We start from the raw sequence: 19,436 nt of genomic DNA on the forward strand, positions 1-19,436 counted from the left end.
GGCAGTCAGCTGGCGCGCCGCGTTCCAGGAGGCCGCCTGGCCGGGCCATGGCCACGTGTCGGGACCGAGTCCGGCCGCCCGCCGGCGGGGAGAAGGGCGCCTCCAACGGGGAGCTGGGCCCGCCGGCCGCCCGCCACGGGGCCCTGCTCCCGCCGCCCGGGCCCGGCTCCCGGGGCGCCCGCGTGCGCGGCTGCCTGCGCGCCAACCTGCTGGTGCTGCTGACCGTGGCGGGGGTGCTGGCCGGCGTGGCCGCGGGGCTGGGCGTGCGGCAGGTGCCGGGCGGGCTGAGCCGGGCCGGGGTGCTGGCCTTCGCCTTCCCCGGCGAGCTGCTGCTGCGCCTGCTGAAGATGATCATCCTGCCGCTGGTGGTCTGCAGCCTGGTGGCCGGCGCCGCCAGCCTGGACCCCGCCGCGCTGGGCCGCCTGGGCGGCTGGGCCCTGCTCTTCTTCCTGCTCACCACGCTGCTCTCCTCGGCCCTGGGCGTCAGCCTGGCCTTCATCATCCGGCCCGGCGACGGGGCCGCGCCGCCCAGCCTGGCCGACGGCGACGGGGAAGTGCTGGAGCCCAAGGAGGTGGCGGACTCCTTCCTGGATCTCATCCGGTGAGACGGCGGCGGGGGAAGCCACGTGTCCTCTGGGGCCGGTGCATGGGGGGGGGGGGGGAGAGGTCTACTTCCCCCCCACCCTCTGGGGCACGTGCATGGGGGGGGAGAAGTCTACTTCCCCCCCACCCTCTGGGGCACGTGTATGGGGGGGGAGAAGTCTACTTCCCCCCCACCCTCTGGGGCACGTGCATGGGGGGGGAGAAGTCTACTTCCCCCCCCCCACCGTCTGGGGCACGTGCATGGGGGGGTGAAGTCTACTTCCCTCCCACCCTCTGGGGCACGTGCATGGGGGGGGGAAGAAGTCTACTTCCCCCCCACACCCTCTGGGGCAGGTGCATGGGGGGGTGCCTGTTACAGGAGGATACTTCCCCCCGGGACAGGTACATGGGGGGGGGGAGAAGGCTACTTCCCCCCACCCTTTGGGGCAGGTGCATTGTGGGGGGTGCCTGTTGCAGGGGGCTACTTCCTTCCCACTCTCTGGGGCAAGTTGATAAGGGTGTTGGCGGGAAAGGCTGCATTTCCTCCACCCTCTGGGGCGGGTGCGTGGGGGTGGTTGGCGGGAAAGGCTGCTTCCCCCCACCCACTGGGGAAGGTGCGTGGGGGGTTGCCTGTGGGTGGTTGCTGGGAAAGGTTGCTCCCCCCACCCACTGGGGAAGGTTCGTAGGGGGTTGCCTGTGGGTGGTTGCTGGGAAAGGTTGCTCCCCCCATCGTCTGGGCAGAGGTATGGGGGTGCCTGTTGAGGGGGAGGGAAGGGTGCTTTCCCTCGTGCTCTGGGGCAGGTGCAAGGGGGTTTGGGAGGAGGCTGCTTTTCCCCATCCTCTGGGGTGGCTGGGGGGAAGGATCTAGGCAGCTTGGAGGCCGGTGTCTAGATCAGGCAAGTCTAGATCTGGTAGTGGAGAGAAAACCGACACGTGTCTTTTCCTCCCTCCTGACCCCCACCCCGGATCTAGGAGGGACACAAGTTCCTGCCTGGCCTTGCTCATTCCATCCTGGTTCTGACTCTGTACCTAGCAGGTTTTAATAACCCTAAGCAGCCTTAGGTTGCCTTTCATGTGAACACGGTTTCCAGCCCTCCTGGCACCTTCATGGTGGCTGCTCTTGAGCAGGCTGGGACAGCTGGGGGCTTTGACTACAGCTGGTCCCCCTCTAAGGGGGGAAGAGGAAACCTGCTGGTCCCCTCTACCTCATTCAGGTTAATGGCTGGTTTGGGGAGATGATAAATGATTCCTTAGCGATGCCTGTTCTGGCTGCATTGTGTCTGTTGGGGCTCCCTGGCATCACAGCTGGATGCATCCATCCATTTAGCTTCCTACTCTTTGGGGCACGTACACTGAGCTATACCCACTTCACTCCAGCCAGCACTGAAGTCCTACGTGGCGCATTGCCCTACATGTACAGGGTAAAATATGCTCACAGGCAATTACCTTAAACTGCCACTCAGAAGTAATCGTGAAGGCTTTGTATTAACCATGCTGTACCTTCAGATTCCCATCCACTGGTACTTAAAACTGCGGGTCCCCAAGTCACCTTCTCCGCCAACATTTCTTGATTAGCTTTCCATCCCATGTTACAAACTGAATCCTCTGGGTTGAGAGGATTCAGTTTGTAACATGGGATGGAAAGCTAATCAAGAAATGTTGGCGGAGAAGGTGACTTGTACTTGGGATCCCACCAGTGCTCTTCCAGAAAATGACTTCAGTCTCCCAGACTTTTTTACCAGTATAGTTGGGGTATCTGGGAGACGGCGCCTGTATCTTGGGCAAGCCAAGTGAATTTATGGCAAAGCTGGGGATAGATATTGGCTCTCGGTCTTCTAGTCCTGTGCTCTGCTCCTAACTCCATCATTTCCTCTTGCTGAAAGCATGTTCAAATGTCTGCTGTGAAGACTCTTTTGCTACTTAATCCTGTTTGCTGGGCTTTGTGGGAAGCTTCCAAATGCCTCGGTGGTCCTTCGAGCCATGTAGCTAGTGCCAGAAATGGTGCGGGGTCCAGCAGGCGACCAGAGGAATGCGCTAATTCCCTAAGGCTTCTGACTCAGAGCCCTACGTATTGCGTAAACTGTCTGATGTAAATTCTCATGTCTGTTACTGTCATGGCGTGTGCCTTTATGCCTAGGCAGCCTGGCCTGTAGGTTATTAATTCATTAATACTTAATTGGCATGTCAAGGTGTACACGTGTTCCCCAGTATAAAAAAGGGAGCTCACAGTGGGTTGTCTTCATGAAGACTCCACTCTGTTCAGGGGTCTCAATTGCAATAAAAAAACGAGTAATCCTGTTTGTTAGTGGAGACTAACAAATCTATATAGTATCATGAGCAGAACCCAGTTCATCAGATAAGTGGGCTTTGCTCACAGTCATGATACTGTATATATGTCTTTGTTCGTCTCTAAGATGCTACAGGGCTTCTAACACAGCTGCTCCTCTGAGACATTTGCAATAAATATTCCTGAGTTGGTTGCAACTGCTACAGAACAGCCTGCCACAGTGAGAAGGGGAAGGAGACGGCATGATGTGATGGAAACTGATGGCATGTCTGTGCCTTCCTCCAGAAGGGAGGGTCTGTTTGTGATGGCAGTTGCTTTGAACTGGGCAGAGCCTTCCTTTAAATCTGATTCACAGTGAGTTGCGGTTGAAGTCAGGTCTCTGGTAGATCGGGATGGGAAGTGGCAGACAGACTATAAGGAAGAGAATTATCACCTAGCCTGTACCTTGTGGCTGAGTGAGGATCTCCTTAGTCTGTCCCAAGGCCTGGGACAGCACAAGCAAAGCTGATTCAGGCCCTGAACAGATAAACCTTTAGTTTCTGAATTACACCAACAAGTAGATCCCTCTGAGTGGAGCAGGGATGTGGGGTAGGCATCATCCCTGTATTGCAACTTGCCCACGATCGTGCAGGCTTGGCGGAAGGGATTAGAATCCAAGTCTCTAGACTCAGTCTTGTGCCTTAATCACAAAGGTGTATATAGCATCTTTCATACTAATGTCAGGCGCAAGGGAGCTGACTTGTGAGATGACAACCCTAGATTACAGCTGATGAACACACAGGCTCTTTGTGAATGGATTGGTTAGAAATCTGGGGTGACATCCTGATTCCGTCAGGTGGTAATTGGGATTGGCTGAGCTGCCTGTCTGAACAGGGTGAAGGAGTTGGTTTTGTTGCTGGTGGGAAGAGCCTATCTGGCAGCAGGCTGCTCCTTGTCCCTGCTTGCATTGGTCAGCAAGGTATTTTTGATCTCTTGCATGTTAAGTGCAGGCTGCAGAGTCCTAACATGACACCCATAGTTTGCAATAGCAGCAAGCTCCTATGCTTAATTTGTGTGTTTGCAACCTTAAATCGGGTCCAGCATTTGTGTCCCTTTGTGTTGGCTGAACAGAGTTTTCTTGTTGCAGGAGTTCTCCAACTAAAGCCAAAACCCCCTGCATTGGGGATCTGTCGTAGGCATTGCCCCACACTTTCTCCGCGTTCTGTCGACAGAACGCGGCAGGTTTGTCAATGGCGGTAAGCCTCATTCTACGAGGAATAACGATTTTTATCGACAGCTCTGTCGACAAAAGGCACTATTGCATCCATGCTGCTTTTTCAAAACAGCGCCTACACTGTCGAAAAAGCAGCTTGCTTTTTCGACAGAACTGGTTGTAATCTAGATGCTCTCTTTCGACAGAGGCTTTGTCGACAGTATCTGTCGACAAAACCTCTGGCAAAAGCCTGTAGTCTAGATGTACCCTGAGAGGGTAATTGGTCAGGGGACTGGCTAGCTAGATTTTTGGATACCTGCATTGTCCTGACCTGTCCTTGTTGACTTCAGCCTGGCATGGATCACTTCTGATCATAGCTGCGATGCTGCGTCCGTAGCAGCCTGAAAGGCTGCTCCAGTGAATGCAGTCAAATCAGAATTTCCCCCCTTTGGGAGAAGCTTAACATCCTGTGCATGAATCATAGGAATGAGTCACAACTGACGACATTTTGGACAAGTGTGTAGGCAATAAATTCCAGTTGCTTTTGCTGTATGTGGCTTAGGGCTGGCAAGTTACTCAACAGCCCTCTTGCCCTAGGAATCCCAATGTAGTGCTTCGCAAGTGGCTAGCTTTCATCTCTCTGCTGAAACATCTTCCCCTCAAGGACACAGAAATCTAGCTTGTTAGATGCCTTCCGTTTCTGTGAGCCACTGCTGGTCCTTTCTTGGGGGTGGAGTCAAATCTGTCTGATGCAATGTTGACTGTGTGTTGAGGCTACTGTCAGGCAAACCAGGTGCTGCGTGAGGTGGGGCTGAGATGAGTGCTGCTTTCTGGGTAGGCATTCCAGCACTGGCCATGTGGAGGCTGGGTGGGGGCATGGCAAAGCGCAGCTTTGAACAGTTGAGCAAGGGTTAACCTCTAAACAAAACTGTCTGCCTCAAATCTAGGGGCAGAAAAAAGGCTAAAAATAGCTCTTGTGTTTCCAATTGCTGTTTTAAAGCTACATATGAGGTAAAAATCTGTAAGCCCTGGGCAGCGCAAGGAGCTGGTGGTCTTTAGGGAGCACAGCTTGTCGTGTGAGGGGACGTTAACCCCTCCAAAAGAATGTTGTTGCTCAGATTGTGAAGTCAGAAACGGCAGCTGGTGTTCTCTTCCTGGTTGGGTGGTTGCATGTGTTTTTGCACAGGTTTGTTCCTTGCCTCTTGCAAGGGGGACTCAAGGGAGCCTGTACTTGGTTGCTTTCCTTAGTCTGGGTTAGGAATGTAAATGTTCCTTACAGGAGGAGAAATCTGCATAGCTCCCCATGGCTAATTATTATTGCCTCAGTTCAAACAGGCAAAATTATAGCCTCTTGCTTGCTGTTATGCTGAAAGGTGTTCATGGGTGCCAGTGGGTGTGGCTGGGATCCAAAGACAATTGCATATCTTGTTTAAGCCGGTGGGTTTGTCAAATACTCCTAAAACATGCCTGCATTTGAAAACTGATTCAGGTTCAAAATATGTTGTGATTGAAAGCTCAATAGCTGTCCTTCAATTACTCCCTGTATAGACAAGTCCTTACCCCTTCATGGGTGTAAGGGGAGCCTAGTAATAAGTGGACGGGTTTTGTTGCACAGACCTCGCCCTGCTACCTCATGAAACAATCCCCTCCCTTAGCCCAAGGTTGTCCTCTGTTTACCTTGCGGTAAAACTGGGCCTTGTCCCTAAGTGGTGATTTAGTTGAAGCACATGGTAGAGAAGTATTAGAGGGGTAGCCGTGTTAGTCTGAATCTGCAAAAGCGGCAAGAAGTCCTGTGAAAGAAACCAACAAAATACCACTGGCCATCACCTACAGTCCTCAGCTAAAACCTCTCCAGTGCATCGTTAGTGATCTACAACCCATCCTGGACAATGATCCCTCACTTGCACAGTCCTCGCCCGCAGCCAACCCGCCAACCTGAAGCATATTCTCACCAGCAACTACACACGGCACCATAATAACTCTAACTCAGGAACCAATCCATGCAACAAACCTCGGTGCCAACTCTGCCCCCATATATACACCAGCAACACTATCACAGGACCTAACCAGATCAGCCATACCGTCACTGGTTCATTCTCCTGCACATCTACCAATGTAATATACGCCATCATGTGCCAACAGTGCCCCACTGCTATATACATCGGCCAAACTGGACAGTCCCTACTTAAAAGAACAAATGGACACAAATCAGGTATTAGGAATAGCAACATACACAAACCTGTAGGGGAACACTCCAATCTCCCTGGACACACAATTGCAGATCTAAAGGTAGCCATCCTGCAGCCAAAAAACTTCAGGACCAGACTTCAAAGAGAAACTGCTGAGCTACATACAGTTCATCTTCAAGTCTGACAGTCAACTCAGGATTAAACACAGATTGTGAATGGCTAGCTAACTACAAAAAAGCAGCTTCTCCTCTCTTGGAATTCACACCTTCTGATCAGCTACTAGAAGTGGGCCTCATCCTCCCTGATTGGATCCATCTTGTCATCTCTAGCCTGATTCTGGCCTGCATATTTATACCTGCCTCTGGAAATTTCCACTACATGCATCTGACGAAGTGGGTCTTTGCCCACGAAAGCTTATGCTCCAACACTTTGGTTAGTCTATATGGTAGAGACACTTTTTTTGACCATGAAGACCACCAGACTCACAGAAGAAACAATTCAGTAAAACAGCTGCAGACAATCGGGAGGGGTACAACTGCCGAAGGTGGCATGGCAGGTCTGAGCCAAGCTGAGTGGACTGAAAAGTCTGTGTTGGGCAGTAGAGCCAGGCCAAGGAATTGTGAACAGGACCCTCAGAGCGTGAGCATAGAGCGTGCTGGAGTAGCAGGCCTTGGGAATTTGAGCAAATTTGTGGTGTTGAGGGAAACAGGACTCTGTGTGTGCTTCAAATAGACAAGGTACGCCAAAAACACTGACTCATCTTTTTCTCCTGCTAGAAGTGACCTTGCTGGGCACTAGATATTGGTCAGCTGCTCAGGCCGGAGGGACAACAATGATCATTAACTCTAACTATCCAGTCTCATCCATTTCATGCTTTCCAGTGGTGTGGTCAGCAGAAAAATGACTGATTAGTGGTGCGCTCTGACTTAAACCGGCTGACGCTGGCTCAAACAGCACTGGGTCTAAAAACCAAAGAAGAATTTAAAGAAACCACCTAGGCTTTTTCTGCCTCGGGCCTCCTCTTCTAGTAGTCAGAGGCAAACCAGGGGCTGGTCTTCTACCATGGGATATTGATCTAAGTTGCACAACTTCAGCGATGACAAATGTAGCTAAAGTTGATCTGCTTAGGACCGTATCTTCATTGTGATGTGGCAGCGATCTGCAGGTGATTTATCATCTCTGTACTTCCCTAGAAACTCTTCGGGAATAGAGTGCCCAGAGGGAAGTATTTAGAATCACTTGTTCTGCAATAGCTAGGTTGTGTTGACGCACCCAATGGAGGCAGCCTAATTTTAAATGCTCTTTCTGCTTTATGCAATGTGTAAGGGATGCTTACTTCCTTACCCAAGATAAGCCAGTTTGGCCCATGTGAAGCAGGTGCTATCTTTGAACCAACACCTGTGAGCAAAACACATGCTGAGCTAAATCACACTGCAGAGAGAGAGAGATTAAGATGTGCTATTTAATGGAGTCTGTATGCTTTCTCACAAATTCTGACAGTGTAGATGTTGGACTCCGGGAATTGTATTTCCAGTTCTGCTGCTGTCTTGCTTTGACTCCGGTCAGGCCTGCCTTCGCCTTTTGTTAAAGGCTCCCCAAGCATGAAGGCTAAAGAACTGTGTAAGTGAATACTGCTGCTGGCTGTTGTGGGGACTGGCAGGTTAAACTAATATAAACTTCTGAAACCATCTCAACTCTTCACACCAAGCTTTAAATGGGTTTGGAGTGGCTCTAACTTAGGGATGTAAAATAACTGCTGAAAAGCCTAGCAGTTAGCAGCGCTGCGGGCTCACTAACATAGTGCTTATTTATAAGTTTTATCCTGCAGCGCCCGCAGCGAAGCAGGCTGAGAGCAGGCTGCTGGCTCCACTCCCAGGGATCCAGCATGCAACCATAATGGAAATAGATAAGCTTAGGCTTGTCAGTTAACCGTTGAACGGTTACACTTTTACATCCCTATTGTGATTCCAGCTGCTGCACATGCATGTTTAATCTGTCGCTCTTGTAAAATAGACTTGTCCTTTAAAAAAAGCCACAATTGAAAGTGCTCCCAAAACAAATACAGGCCTACGTGGCAGAACCAACAGTCCCATTCACCCCCCCATGCTCGTTGGCACTCAATGGCCCTGTACATTCTGCATGGACTAGGGATGTTGCATTTTGATTAACTAATCAAATAGTGGGATTTTCGTCAACTATTCGATTAGTTAAGCGCATCTGTGTTCCACCTTTGAAATGCACAAGAGCCCTGCGGGGGGGGGGGGGCGGCGGCTCGCCGCTGGCTCTGGTCTCCACCCCAGTGGTGACTCTCATACCTTAGAGTTGGTCGCTGCTGTGACCTTGCCCCCTCCCACAGAGCTGGAGAGAACCGGCTTTTAAGCCAGCTCTCTCCAGGATACCTTCCTCTCCCTGCTCCCTTGCTGCCTCTTTGTGATAGAGGCAGCAAGGGGGGGATGCAACTAGTCGACTAGTATGTTGACTATCTGATAAGCTTTTGCTTTATCAGATAGTTGATTACTTGCTTACATCCCTAGCATGGACTGATAATTCCTTATGGAGCAGTGGCCATCCCCTCGCCAAGGGCTTCAGTCTAACGTATCTATCCCCAGACTCTCCTGTGGGACTGTTACACTCCCCCTCGTATAGCAGAGGCAACAAGGCAGAAAGACTTAAGTGATGGAGCTTAAGTTGCGCTGTCTCTGGCTTTCCACATCCCAGTCTATTGTCCTAATCAATGGGCCACTTCTCCTGAAGCGGCTGGCTCCCGTGCCTAGTTGTCCACAGGATCCAGGTCAAAAAGATGGTTTATATTGATTAGACCAAGTTAAAAACCTTTGGGAAGGTTATTTTGGTTGCGCACCTGCAGGGAATCACTGCTCTTCCCCCCCCCTTGCCGTTTTTGAACATTACTATCCCAGTCAAATCCTCAAAGACTTCCCTCCTCTCTGACACTCAGGTAAACTGGGAAGAGCTCACAGGTGCAGCAGTGAAACCCCGAGCAACGAGAGGTGCAAGTTCTAGTCCTTTTCTATGCCAGCAATAACCGGCTTGGGCGTCTGTAGCGCCCAAGGTGGAGGGGTAGGATTTGGACCCATGTGATTGGTAGAGGGACAGGGTCCCTCTGGACATGGAGGTCTCCGCTGCCACACAGCTGATGTTTAGACAGTTGACAAAGGTTCTGCTCATTCCTAACTGCTGCCCACTCGAGACCCCAGAGGGGAGTGGGAGAAACATTGAAGATGAGGCTGCGTTTTAAACTGCCGTGCTAGAACTTACGGCATGAATAGGCTCAGCTCCTTTCCTTTGACGCAAAGGGGAATTGAGAACAGGCACTGGCTTCATCTTGGAATTTCCTGGCACTACACTAATCTTAATGATTTTGCTTTTTAACCAGGACTTTGCTCCATATGTCTTGGCAGAGGGTTTAGCATGCTCTAGTGGAGTCACAAACATGTTTATCTGCTGGGGCAGAACATCGACAGCAGGGATTTGGAGCCTTTGCTTTGAATCTCATGGGCTTGAACATCTTTGCCCTTTTATGGCTGCTCAGGGACCTTTGTGAAATAAGCCTGTGGGGTCTTAGCTCAGTCTGGTAGGCTGGTATCTAGAGCAAATGCCAAGAGTAGTTATTAGACCTGTTCTCACCCTAATCCGTGCTTTCCCTCTCCTAAAGCACAGTGCGAGGAACTGTACGCAGTCGGAACTGAACAGATCAAAATGCCCGTTCACGGGCATCTGGGCATATCTGAATAAGGTGCTTCCTCTTCCGCTTGCTCCCAGGGAAACTGACAATCCTTATAGTGTCTCTGGATTCCCCTTGCATCTATGCTCTATCCTGGTGTGATGGCGCGTTGGGGTTCCCCCGCCTCCTGCACCCCTGAAATGGCACGAACAGACTCCCCCAGCCAGTAGAATAGAGGGAGTTTATTGCTTCTCCAGGATACAGCAGAGCATCTGTCATCTGGTTACAGGAACTGCAGCTAAGAGGCCTCAGTGCCCCCCTTTGAGATGGGGGGTGGCTGGGCCCTACAATCCCAGCCCCCTCCCCAGCTCCTTCCCTAGGCTGTCTCTTCCATGCTCCCAGACAGAAACTAACTCCCTCTCCTCCAGCCCTGCCCTCCAGCCCTGCCCCCCAGCCAGGGCAGCATCCACCTTCCTTTGTTCCTCTCCATGGGGGTTAGCTGGTCGGACTGGTTGAGATCCCTTTGCATAATGACCCATTCCTGTCCTTCTGGGCTGTGGTACCGGCGGCAGCCAGTGGGGTTACCACAGACCCATAGAAACCAGCAAGTTTCCCCCCCACTACGTCACACCTGGTCGGATGAGGTGGCATGAGAGGGAACAACTGCCAGAGCAGAGGAGCCTTCTGGATGATGTGGTCTAGTGTAGTGGTCCCCAGTGTGGTGCCCACGGGCGCCATGGCGCCTGCCGCGGCATTTATGTGCACCCACGGAATTATCTGGGCTGACCCCCAGCGTGCGATGCCAGCCCCAGGCACTCAGCACATGTGCAGTGCTGACCCTGGACATGCGGCGCATGGGCGGCCCCAGCCCCGCCCCCGAACATGTGGCACGTGAGCGGCCCCCGAGAGGTTGGGGACCACTGGACTAGTGGGTGGAGCACCGTACTGTGGCTCTGTCCATTGTTTCTCTCCAGATCTTGTCATTGACTTTCCCATGCCAGTGCCTCCATTTCCCTGTGTGGGGAGGGATAGCTCAGTGGTTTGAGCATTGGCCTGCTAAACCTGGGGTTGAGAGTTCAATCCTTGAGGGGGCCATTTAAGGATCTGGGGCAAATCTGTCTGGGATGGTACTTGGTCCTGCTGTGAGGGCAGGGGACTAGACTGGATGACCGCTCAAGGTCCCTTCCAGCTCTGAGAGGTATATTAAAATAGGGTCAGTGTACAGACTGCCTCTGGCAAGCATTTGAGATCTACAGAAGTAAAGCACCACTGTAACTAGATATTGCAACACAATTCCTGCTGCTGGCTGAGGCACGCCGGGGTATGTGGCCATCCCTGCTGTTGCCCATGCTATACCTGCCCTGGGGATACAAGCGGTGCTCTCGTCTCTGGGGCTGGCAAGAAAGCACCTGATTTGAGATTAAATCAGAACCCCGAGGAAGTTAAATTCTGTCCCTACTTGCCAGACTTCCCGGCACTGATGTGCCAAGTAGCCAAGCATCCCTGTGTGCGTATGAAAGATCAAAGATTTATCCCTGCCTTGGGAAGCTGACAAACATCTGAGAGCAAGAGAAATGTTCTCTACTGAACTGGAGCAAGGTGATTGCCCTGGTAGCTTGCCAAGGGACTAGAGGTTTCAGTTGTGTGTAGGCTCTATCTTAACAATCAGGTACACTTTTTACACTTTTTGCCATCCCAAACAGCTGTCCTCTCTAACCACACTTGTCTGAATCAGCTGCACAGGCCGGCTTGTGCTTAGCTGCCCTCCTAGGAGTTTGGATGGAAACAGACAAACCTTTTATTGGTCTTCGTGCTACGATAGCTCACCTGCCCCGATACAGCCATAGGGTGTCTGACGCAGAGGCAGTAGTTCAGGGTGGGCTACGGGTGCAGGGTGGCTGGGGTGCTCCCGGGGAGTGGCTCCAGGAGGGCACTGGCTGCCTGCTCGCCCTGCCCTCGGGACTACGGAATAGTCACGTAACTGCTAAAATTCGACGCAGTCACACAACTATTCAATTACATGCTGCCTCTGACATCCCTAGTGCATGTGCTTTTGTGCATGTAAATTATTTGGCACATGGATTGGAAAAAAATCCACCCCGGATGGAAAACATTAGAGGGAATATGGCTCTGGACTAGTGGGAGTCACAAGGGCAACAGAACGGGGCCTCCAAGTGTTCCCCTCTAGTCCTTTCCAGCCAGCATACACCAGCCCTGTTTTGTAGTGGCTGGGACCAGTTCGGGCTGCTCAAACTCCAGTTCGACTGGTGTGCCTGCCCCGAGCAGTCTGGCTCCTTGCTGATGGACAGGACGGCCGTGAATCCGAGGCGTGAGTCGGTGGATCGGAAGAACAGAGCTCTGGAACATATGCCCCCCTTCTGCCTGGGGGGTTGACGGGCTGCGCTGGAAGCTGCCGGGGGAGAGTATGATGGTGGGGCTAAGGGCGCTGTATGTGCCGAACGCCCCACAGCCCTGCTGATCGCCATGTGAGGGGCTGGCTGGGAAGCCCTATGGAAGAGGGTGGCTGGGAACCGAACCCTAAAGCCGTCCGTGGCAGCGCTCTGGGTGTGGGGCGGGAAGAGTAACACTAGCCCCATTGTGCAGGATTAGCAGGCACATGATGGCTAAGTCTGCAGACCTTGGTTGCTTTTGATACTTAGTGGCTGCCCTGAGGCAAACTGGCTTCTCTCCCTGGGTAGCTTGGACAGGGTGTCGTGTCCCTAAATCTGAGCACGGCAGCCCTCGGCTTCCCCTGCTGCAGCCTGCCTGACTACGCCCTTCACCTCTGCAGGGTGGGTAACTCTTTCAGTAGGGGGAGGGATATACTGTCCTCCCCTCCCCCCACACACCCTGATTTCCACAGGGGCCCAGCCCCACAGAGTTCTGGGCCTCAGTTCCTTCCCCCCATGCTAGGCTGGGATGTCTCTGAGGTTTATTTATATGGCTGGATGGTTTATTTCTTACCAGTAGGTTTGAGCGGTGCTTTTAGCTGCCGCTGCCAGGAAACTTCCCGGACAGAACCCAAGTGCGCCCACCCACGGCTTGCATTTATTTCCAAGCAGCAAAAGTTCCTCAGAAGAAAGGAGGGACTGGATTTGAACCAGCCAACGTGGGGCCAGAGGCTGGGATAGCAGACCACAGAAGACCCAGCCATGGGGCCCTGATTCTCTGCTCTTCTTCTAGCTAGGGCTGAGCTAGACTCGTGCCATGCTTTGGGTCGGGATAGTCTTCTGGGCAGTCCTGGAGCTCTTGGCCCGGCGGCACCGATCATTCAGGTCTGCCCTCCGCCGTGGGCCTACTTAGAGCCTGCTGGCCCTTGCGTGGGAGATCTCTGGGAATAGTTGAACTGCAGAGCTTGATTTACGAGTCTGAGTCCATGTGTTCCAGGCGACCTCCTAAACTTGCTATGCAGCTTCCTCTTAGTCAAAGCAAGGTCAGGGTTTGGGCGTGCCCAGCAAACAGGAAGTGCTGGGAATGGGACTCTTTTCCGTGAGATGGGAAGGGAGCAGCACGGATTGGGACATGCTACTGAGTGGCCGCCGGGGGCAGTGAGCCTGCCTGGGAGACCTGTCCTGCGGAGACCTCGTGAGCCGGCTGCACTGCCAGTAGGACTTGACTAGTAACACCCAACCCTTGTGCTTGCATCCTCCTACCCTGACGGCTGCACCCCCCCCCCCACGCTGCCAGCCCCCACCCTGAAGCATGCCCCCCATCTGCTCTGCACGGCTGAGGTACAGCTCTGGGGGTCAGGACTTCTGGGTTCAATTCTCATCTCTGCCACTTGCTTGCTGTGACCTTGCATGAGCCACCGTCCCTTGTCTGGGCCTGGGTTTCCCTACCTCTGAAATCCAGATGGCATCAGGCCAGGGGCCCGTCTAACCCAGCTCTCCCACATAACCCTGCGCCGGCTGCTTCAAAGGCAGGTGCAAGAAACCCAGCAATGTTGAGCGAGCCTGTCCCCAGAGAAACTATTGCCTGGCCCCAGAAAGCAGAAGCTGACTTCCCTGGAGCAAGGAAGGGTGTTATCCCTTCCGGCTTCCAATACTGACTCGCTCGGGTTATCCCTATGAGCATCTAATCCTCTTAGGCCTTCTGCCAAGCTCTTGGCCTGCATTTTGCAGTTACATGGATTAATGCAAAGAGCTTTGAGATCCTTGCGGGGGTGGGAGGGCAGAGGAAGGGGGTGCCCCTGATAGGGAAGCTATAAACTGGAGTAAGCTCCTAAATGGAGTCCTGCTAAATGATTGCGGGGGAAGCAGCCAGGCAGCAGCTTGTCGGAGGGTGTCATGTTGGCTCTCGTCTTGTTCAAGCGATGCTACTCAGCTCCCGATGATTAACCCAGCAAGCTGGTCAGCGTGTTGGAGGATGGTAATGGGACTCAAAGGATACAGACAGAGATCGCCCTAGAGCCCCAAGCATTCAGCCCGACTGACGCTACTGGGCAGGGGAGCGCTCCAGTGCTGGGGGTGGGAGGAATACCAGTGCTACGTTACCGTGCCGGTGCCTAGGGTGTCTAAACAGTATCTTCTGGGTACTAGCTGCCCTTCGCTCTTCTGAGCAGAGCTAGAAGCCTCTCACCCCTGTCCTCTCCCATCCTCAAAAAGGCACCTTGTGCCAGAGACTTAAAGCCCATTGCTCTGGGCGGGGGGTTACTCTGTACACAGTTTGTGCTTGTTGTAGCAGCAGATCCAGTAGCACACGTCCTCTGGGTCACAGGTTGCCTCAATGCACTTCAATTGAAGGGACAATTAAATTGTAAGAGGTAAAAAAACAGCCAAAATCTGCTCCCGAGAAGCATTGTCAGTGGCTGCCGAAGGGTTGTTAACCTTTGTGTTGAGTCGCTGTAAAGGGTTTATTTTAGTGGGACACATGGTGCTGATTGACCAGTGTTTATAAAAGATCACGTAAGGTAAAGGGAGCTCGGTTTTAGCATGCACAGTTGGAACCAATGGAACTTTTCCTGGGACATTGTTCCTACCTGGGATCTCGCAGCCCTGTAGCCGCTGGGGCAGCCACCATCCTCAGGAACAGCAGTGCTGCGTAGCTCCAGGTTTGCCCACTGCCGCCTAGAACAAGCCTGCCTGCAGATGAGAATGGGAGAAGTGCTACTGTGAGCCTGCGCCTTACTGGGATTAAGTTGGCTCTACCCGATGGGTTAGCTCGTGGGGTTTCCTGTATGAAAGTAATGGGTTGTGTTACTTGTTACATCAGTAAATCTTTTTTGCCTGGAACATTCTGTTACATCACTTGCATAACATCCCTTCCCGCTCGGAGTTCCTAATAAAATCCATGCACAAACACATGAGTCACCGTCTTAGTTGCAGTACGCTCGTTACCCCCAGGAGGAGCCTGGTTGTATTCCTGATCCTGTTTCCCTGGCTGCTTTGGCCATCTTTTCTCGGAGGCTGTCTGCTGTTCAGAAAAACCTGCAGCCACTGCTGAGCGTCCCAGCTCTGTGGCTTGCCCTGTCCTACCCCATCAGCGCTAGTTACCGGCGCCCACAACCAGGGCTCTCCACCCCCCGGTCCAGGTTTTTCCCTGGCTGTCAAATGCTTGAGGGGTGCACAAGGTGTAAAATGATCTGTGGGCAGCCGGGCTGCTGCATTTCCTTTACTCTTCCAAAGTAGGGATGTAAATGTGGCTAATCGAATAGCTGATGCAATTTGCATCGACTATTGGATTAGTCAATAAAGGCGCTTCCAGGGTTCCCCACGGCGTTTCCAAGCGGCAGCACTGCATGGAGCCCGGGGTCATCGCGGGAGTCCCCAGCTGACCCCAGGCTCCATGTGGCGCTGCTGCTTTGAAGAACCCCTTTCTCTTTCCCTCCCGTTGCCCCTTGCTGCCTCTTGATAGAGGCAATGGGGGGAGAAGGGAAGGGGGAAATAAGTGACTAGTTGACTAGCCCGTCGACTATCCGATAAGTAGCCTCTGCCCTGTGTGGGCCCCTCATCCGTGCAGAGACACTGCCGGACTTTGACTTGGGGTGGTAGCAGCCTTGGCGCCTCTCCACAAGTCCTTGTCAAGCTGGTGATTTCTCCCCCATCCCTGCCCCAAAGCAAAACTCCAGATCACTCAGACGTGGCCAATAGCAACTGGGAGTTGGGGAGGGGGGAGTGAGGTTCCCAATGGGCCACATGCTTCTCTGTGTGGACGGGAACTGGTACTCTGGGGTTCTGCTGCTGCAGTTCCAGGGGGAGTTGTAGGAACGTAGCCTGCTACAGCCACGGCTGGGCATCCCAGCTCTGCGGCCGGGTCCTCTCCTACCCCTCGGCGCCCACAAACCGCGCTCCGCTCCATAAGGCTGCTCTGGCTAAATCCCGAAGTTGCTTTCCACTTCTTCCCCTCAGTGGCTGTATCGCTGCATCAGCCAGACCCAGACCTGTCGGCCGAGCGCCTGCCAGTGCATGTGCCGTGTTCGAGTCGCACTAACAGCTGTCACGGGCACAGTGTGCTCTCTCCTTCCCCCTGCCCTTGGGCAGCCTGATTGGTAGTTGGGAAATGGCGCTGGCAAAATACAGCTGAATTATGGAAGGCAGGGAGAGGAATCATGGGAGTTTGCGAGACCAAGTCCCAGAATTTCTCTAGGTTCTGGGAGAGTTTCCCAATCCCCAGTGGGAGAGATCCTAGCCTAGAGCATAGCTGGGCAGCAGAACTGAGCATTCTGGGCAGGTAGCACGCTGCACGATGGAGTCTATGAACAATCGCTGTGGCCGTGGGAATTAACAAGGGTTGCACTGGAAGGCGACATAACGGCTGCATGCTGCTTACTTCAGTTCAGTCCCATTGACCGCAGATACTTGGGTGAACAAGCTAGTGTCATTTTCTGGTATAGACACGCGCTTGCTCTGAGATCGCTAATGGGAAGGGGGAGATTTTAGTGACTCTGTTTCTCTGCGGCTTTGCTCTCTAATGCTTCCCTTTCTCCACAGGAACATCTTCCCTTCCAACCTGGTGTCTGCGACATTCCGCTCAGTAAGTGACTCTCTGCATCCTCTCTCAGGGCTCCCTTAACTGTTCAAGAAGCTGCCAGGGGGCTGTTTGTGCAAATGTAGGACACCGTCCTAGTACTGCCCGCACTGCAGATACCCTCCATGTTGGGGGCAGAACAGCCCCGTCCCAGTTCAGCAGCGTAGGTGGAACCTAATGTGTTCCATGAGCTGTACTACAGATGGTTCCCGGTTGTGCGTGTTGGTGACAGCCAGGGCCCCAGTATGGGAACTCAGGGTCTATGGCGGGACTATCCGCTTAGCAGTGCCCTCTGTATGTTCTCTCAGCATCTAGCGCAGCGGGGGCTTCTGGGAAAAGAATAAACAGTGAGCCTGACGCAGGTGCTTAAGGCCTGCTCTGCAGGTGGATTTGCTGAGTCACTGAGTCAGGATCAGGTAGCTCCAAGCGGCACGACCGCAGGCTGGCAGTCTCTCCTGGCTATTGTGCTGGTTCTGCTGTTGTATCTGGCAGCTCCCTGAGATTTAAAGGACGATCGACACATGCCCCTTAGAATCAGAGCGCTTTAAAGGAGACCTCAGCTCAGGCAGGGGGGACCTCAAACTGAGAATTGTATTAGCCACCAAGGCAAATCTTTGGTGGGGGTGTAAATTCACCCCTTCTCCATTGTGTGGGACTGCTGTCTGCTCACACTGCAGTGCATTTAATGCACCTGAAGGCTGAAAATACACCTGGGGCCTGGCAAGCGGTATGACTAAACACCTGATAGGATTCGGGTAGCAGGTGAAGGCCTGGGTGTAAGCACTGGTAATTGCAGGGTTTAAATACCACCTGGTTTGGCAGGTGCAAGTATTGCTGATGGAACAAGGGGATCATAAGCCAACCTGTCACCACGCTAACCTTTGTGTTAATTGGTTTGTGGCAGCAGTGCTGCAGTTACACATTAGCTACACCGCAATTACAATTGTAACTGGTCACTAGGCTGTACGGTGTGACCCGTCACTTCCCACCAAGCACCCACAGACCCTGTTGGCTATTAAATTACATTGGGTGGGTTTTTCCATCTGAGCCCCGATTGTAGCCCACATGGAAGCTGTTTCTCTCCTCTTGTCTCCCCAGTACGCCACGCGCTACAGGGAGCTGAAGAGGAAGAACATCACCAATGAGTCAGGAGTCATCAATGAAACCCTCACAGAGAAGGTAAGAACCTCATCGTGGGCAGGGGGCTGCTGGAAGCTGCTCTGGATGGACCCCTGCTGAGGTGGCTTCATGGACTCTTCAGCTTGGCCTCTGCTGCTAAGAATTCTGGGAGCCGGTGAAACTTCTGTTCTTGTATTTGACAAGCACAGGCCTCTGCATGCAGCTTCACCGCAGAGCCGGAGTAGAGTGTCTCACCATAACATGAGTGGGTCTCCTTTGATCATACGGGATCAGTTGTGAGGCTCAGTTTGGGGGTGGGGGGAGACAGTCTAAAGAGAGCTGCTTTGTGGCCTGGACGTTTGCCTCCCAGACCCAGGGGCTTTGCATCCGTCCATGTTCCCTTTGCAGCCGTGCCCAAGGAAACCCTGGGAGAGCCAGACTGGCCACCTTTGTACGTACAGGGTGCAGTCTTCCCAAGTACTGCCCTGTACGTCTTAAAACTGGTTGGTGACTGAGGCATGTTCTAAGAACATGAAGCTGAGAACAGGCCATTACCACTGCTTGTCCTTGGTCAAGTGGTCATAGAAGGACTCTTTCTTTATGATGCCAACCTTCACAAATTCTATCCAGACCATCTTCCCGATTCCTAGATGCGTCACCCAGCGTGGCTTGCCGCGGAGGCTCCAGGCATCTGTTGGGTAGTGAGTGACGGGAAGAAGATTGCCAAGGCAAGACCCAGGCAGTGTCTGTCTAGGAAATGCAGGGAGGACACCTCTCCAGGTTCTCCAGCATTTCTGGGACCTGACAATATTGCTGGCTACAGTTCTACAAAGCCCTCCTTTCGTGCCAAACTCATGCCTGTCAAGCCTACGCAAATAGCTAGAGTCTCTGTCCCCTGGTCTGTTGTCTTCACTGTGCTACCTTGCTGCTCTGACAGATGTTGACCTCTTCTTGCTGATCAGGTTCCCTGGGGAGATGAGGTGGAAGGGATGAACATCCTGGGGTTGGTGGTTTTTGCCATCGTCTTTGGTATCGCTCTGCGGAAACTCGGGCCCGAGGGGGAGAACCTGATAAAGTTCTTCAACTCCTTCAACGAAGCCACCATGGTGCTGGTCTCCTGGATCATGTGGTAAGAAAGGGTAGCTGGCTGCCATTGGCAGAGAAGGGGGGGTGATGTGGTGAAGGGTGGGCAGTGACTGGTACCTTGGCGATGAGGCTCTCCTGTAGTGCACCACCCTGGGCAAATAGCCGGAGCTACAAGGGTGGGATGCAAAGGCCTGGCGGGTAATTATGGGCTAGACCGGCTGGCGATGGGAATGTACCAAGTCACTCAGACGTGGGTGGAGATTCTGCGCTGTAATGGAGACCATTCCACTTGGCTGAGTGCTAATTCGCTAACATCCTCATGCTGGACGAGCC

At 53.0% G+C, this 19,436-nt stretch overlaps 2 protein-coding genes across 3 annotated transcripts in view; one reads left to right on the forward strand and one right to left on the reverse strand.

Annotated features, from left to right (window-relative positions):
* Positions 1-19,436, reverse strand: part of FKRP (fukutin related protein) — a 68,297-nt gene that overhangs the window by 15,919 nt on the left and 32,942 nt on the right. Inside the window, exon 5 of one of the 2 annotated variants that reach the window (XR_012898883.1) lies at positions 14,911-15,013. The gene's annotated coding sequence lies outside the window, so the exon portion shown is untranslated. Of the gene's footprint in view, positions 1-14,446; positions 15,014-19,436 lie in introns of those variants that run through there. The other variant, XR_012898882.1, reaches the window with a different exon arrangement.
* SLC1A5 (solute carrier family 1 member 5) overlaps positions 1-19,436 on the forward strand; it is a 27,438-nt gene continuing 8,002 nt past the window's right edge. Inside the window, exons 1-4 of the mRNA XM_075915010.1 lie at positions 1-601; positions 16,862-16,904; positions 17,997-18,077; positions 18,980-19,146. Coding sequence (XP_075771125.1) covers positions 48-601; positions 16,862-16,904; positions 17,997-18,077; positions 18,980-19,146 — 845 coding nt within the window. The 5' untranslated portion in view covers positions 1-47. The remainder of the gene's footprint in view (positions 602-16,861; positions 16,905-17,996; positions 18,078-18,979; positions 19,147-19,436) is intronic.

Source organism: Pelodiscus sinensis, unplaced genomic scaffold (genome assembly GCF_049634645.1).
Source record: "Pelodiscus sinensis isolate JC-2024 unplaced genomic scaffold, ASM4963464v1 ctg34, whole genome shotgun sequence".
In the NCBI taxonomy this organism is placed as follows: domain Eukaryota; kingdom Metazoa; phylum Chordata; order Testudines; family Trionychidae; genus Pelodiscus; species Pelodiscus sinensis.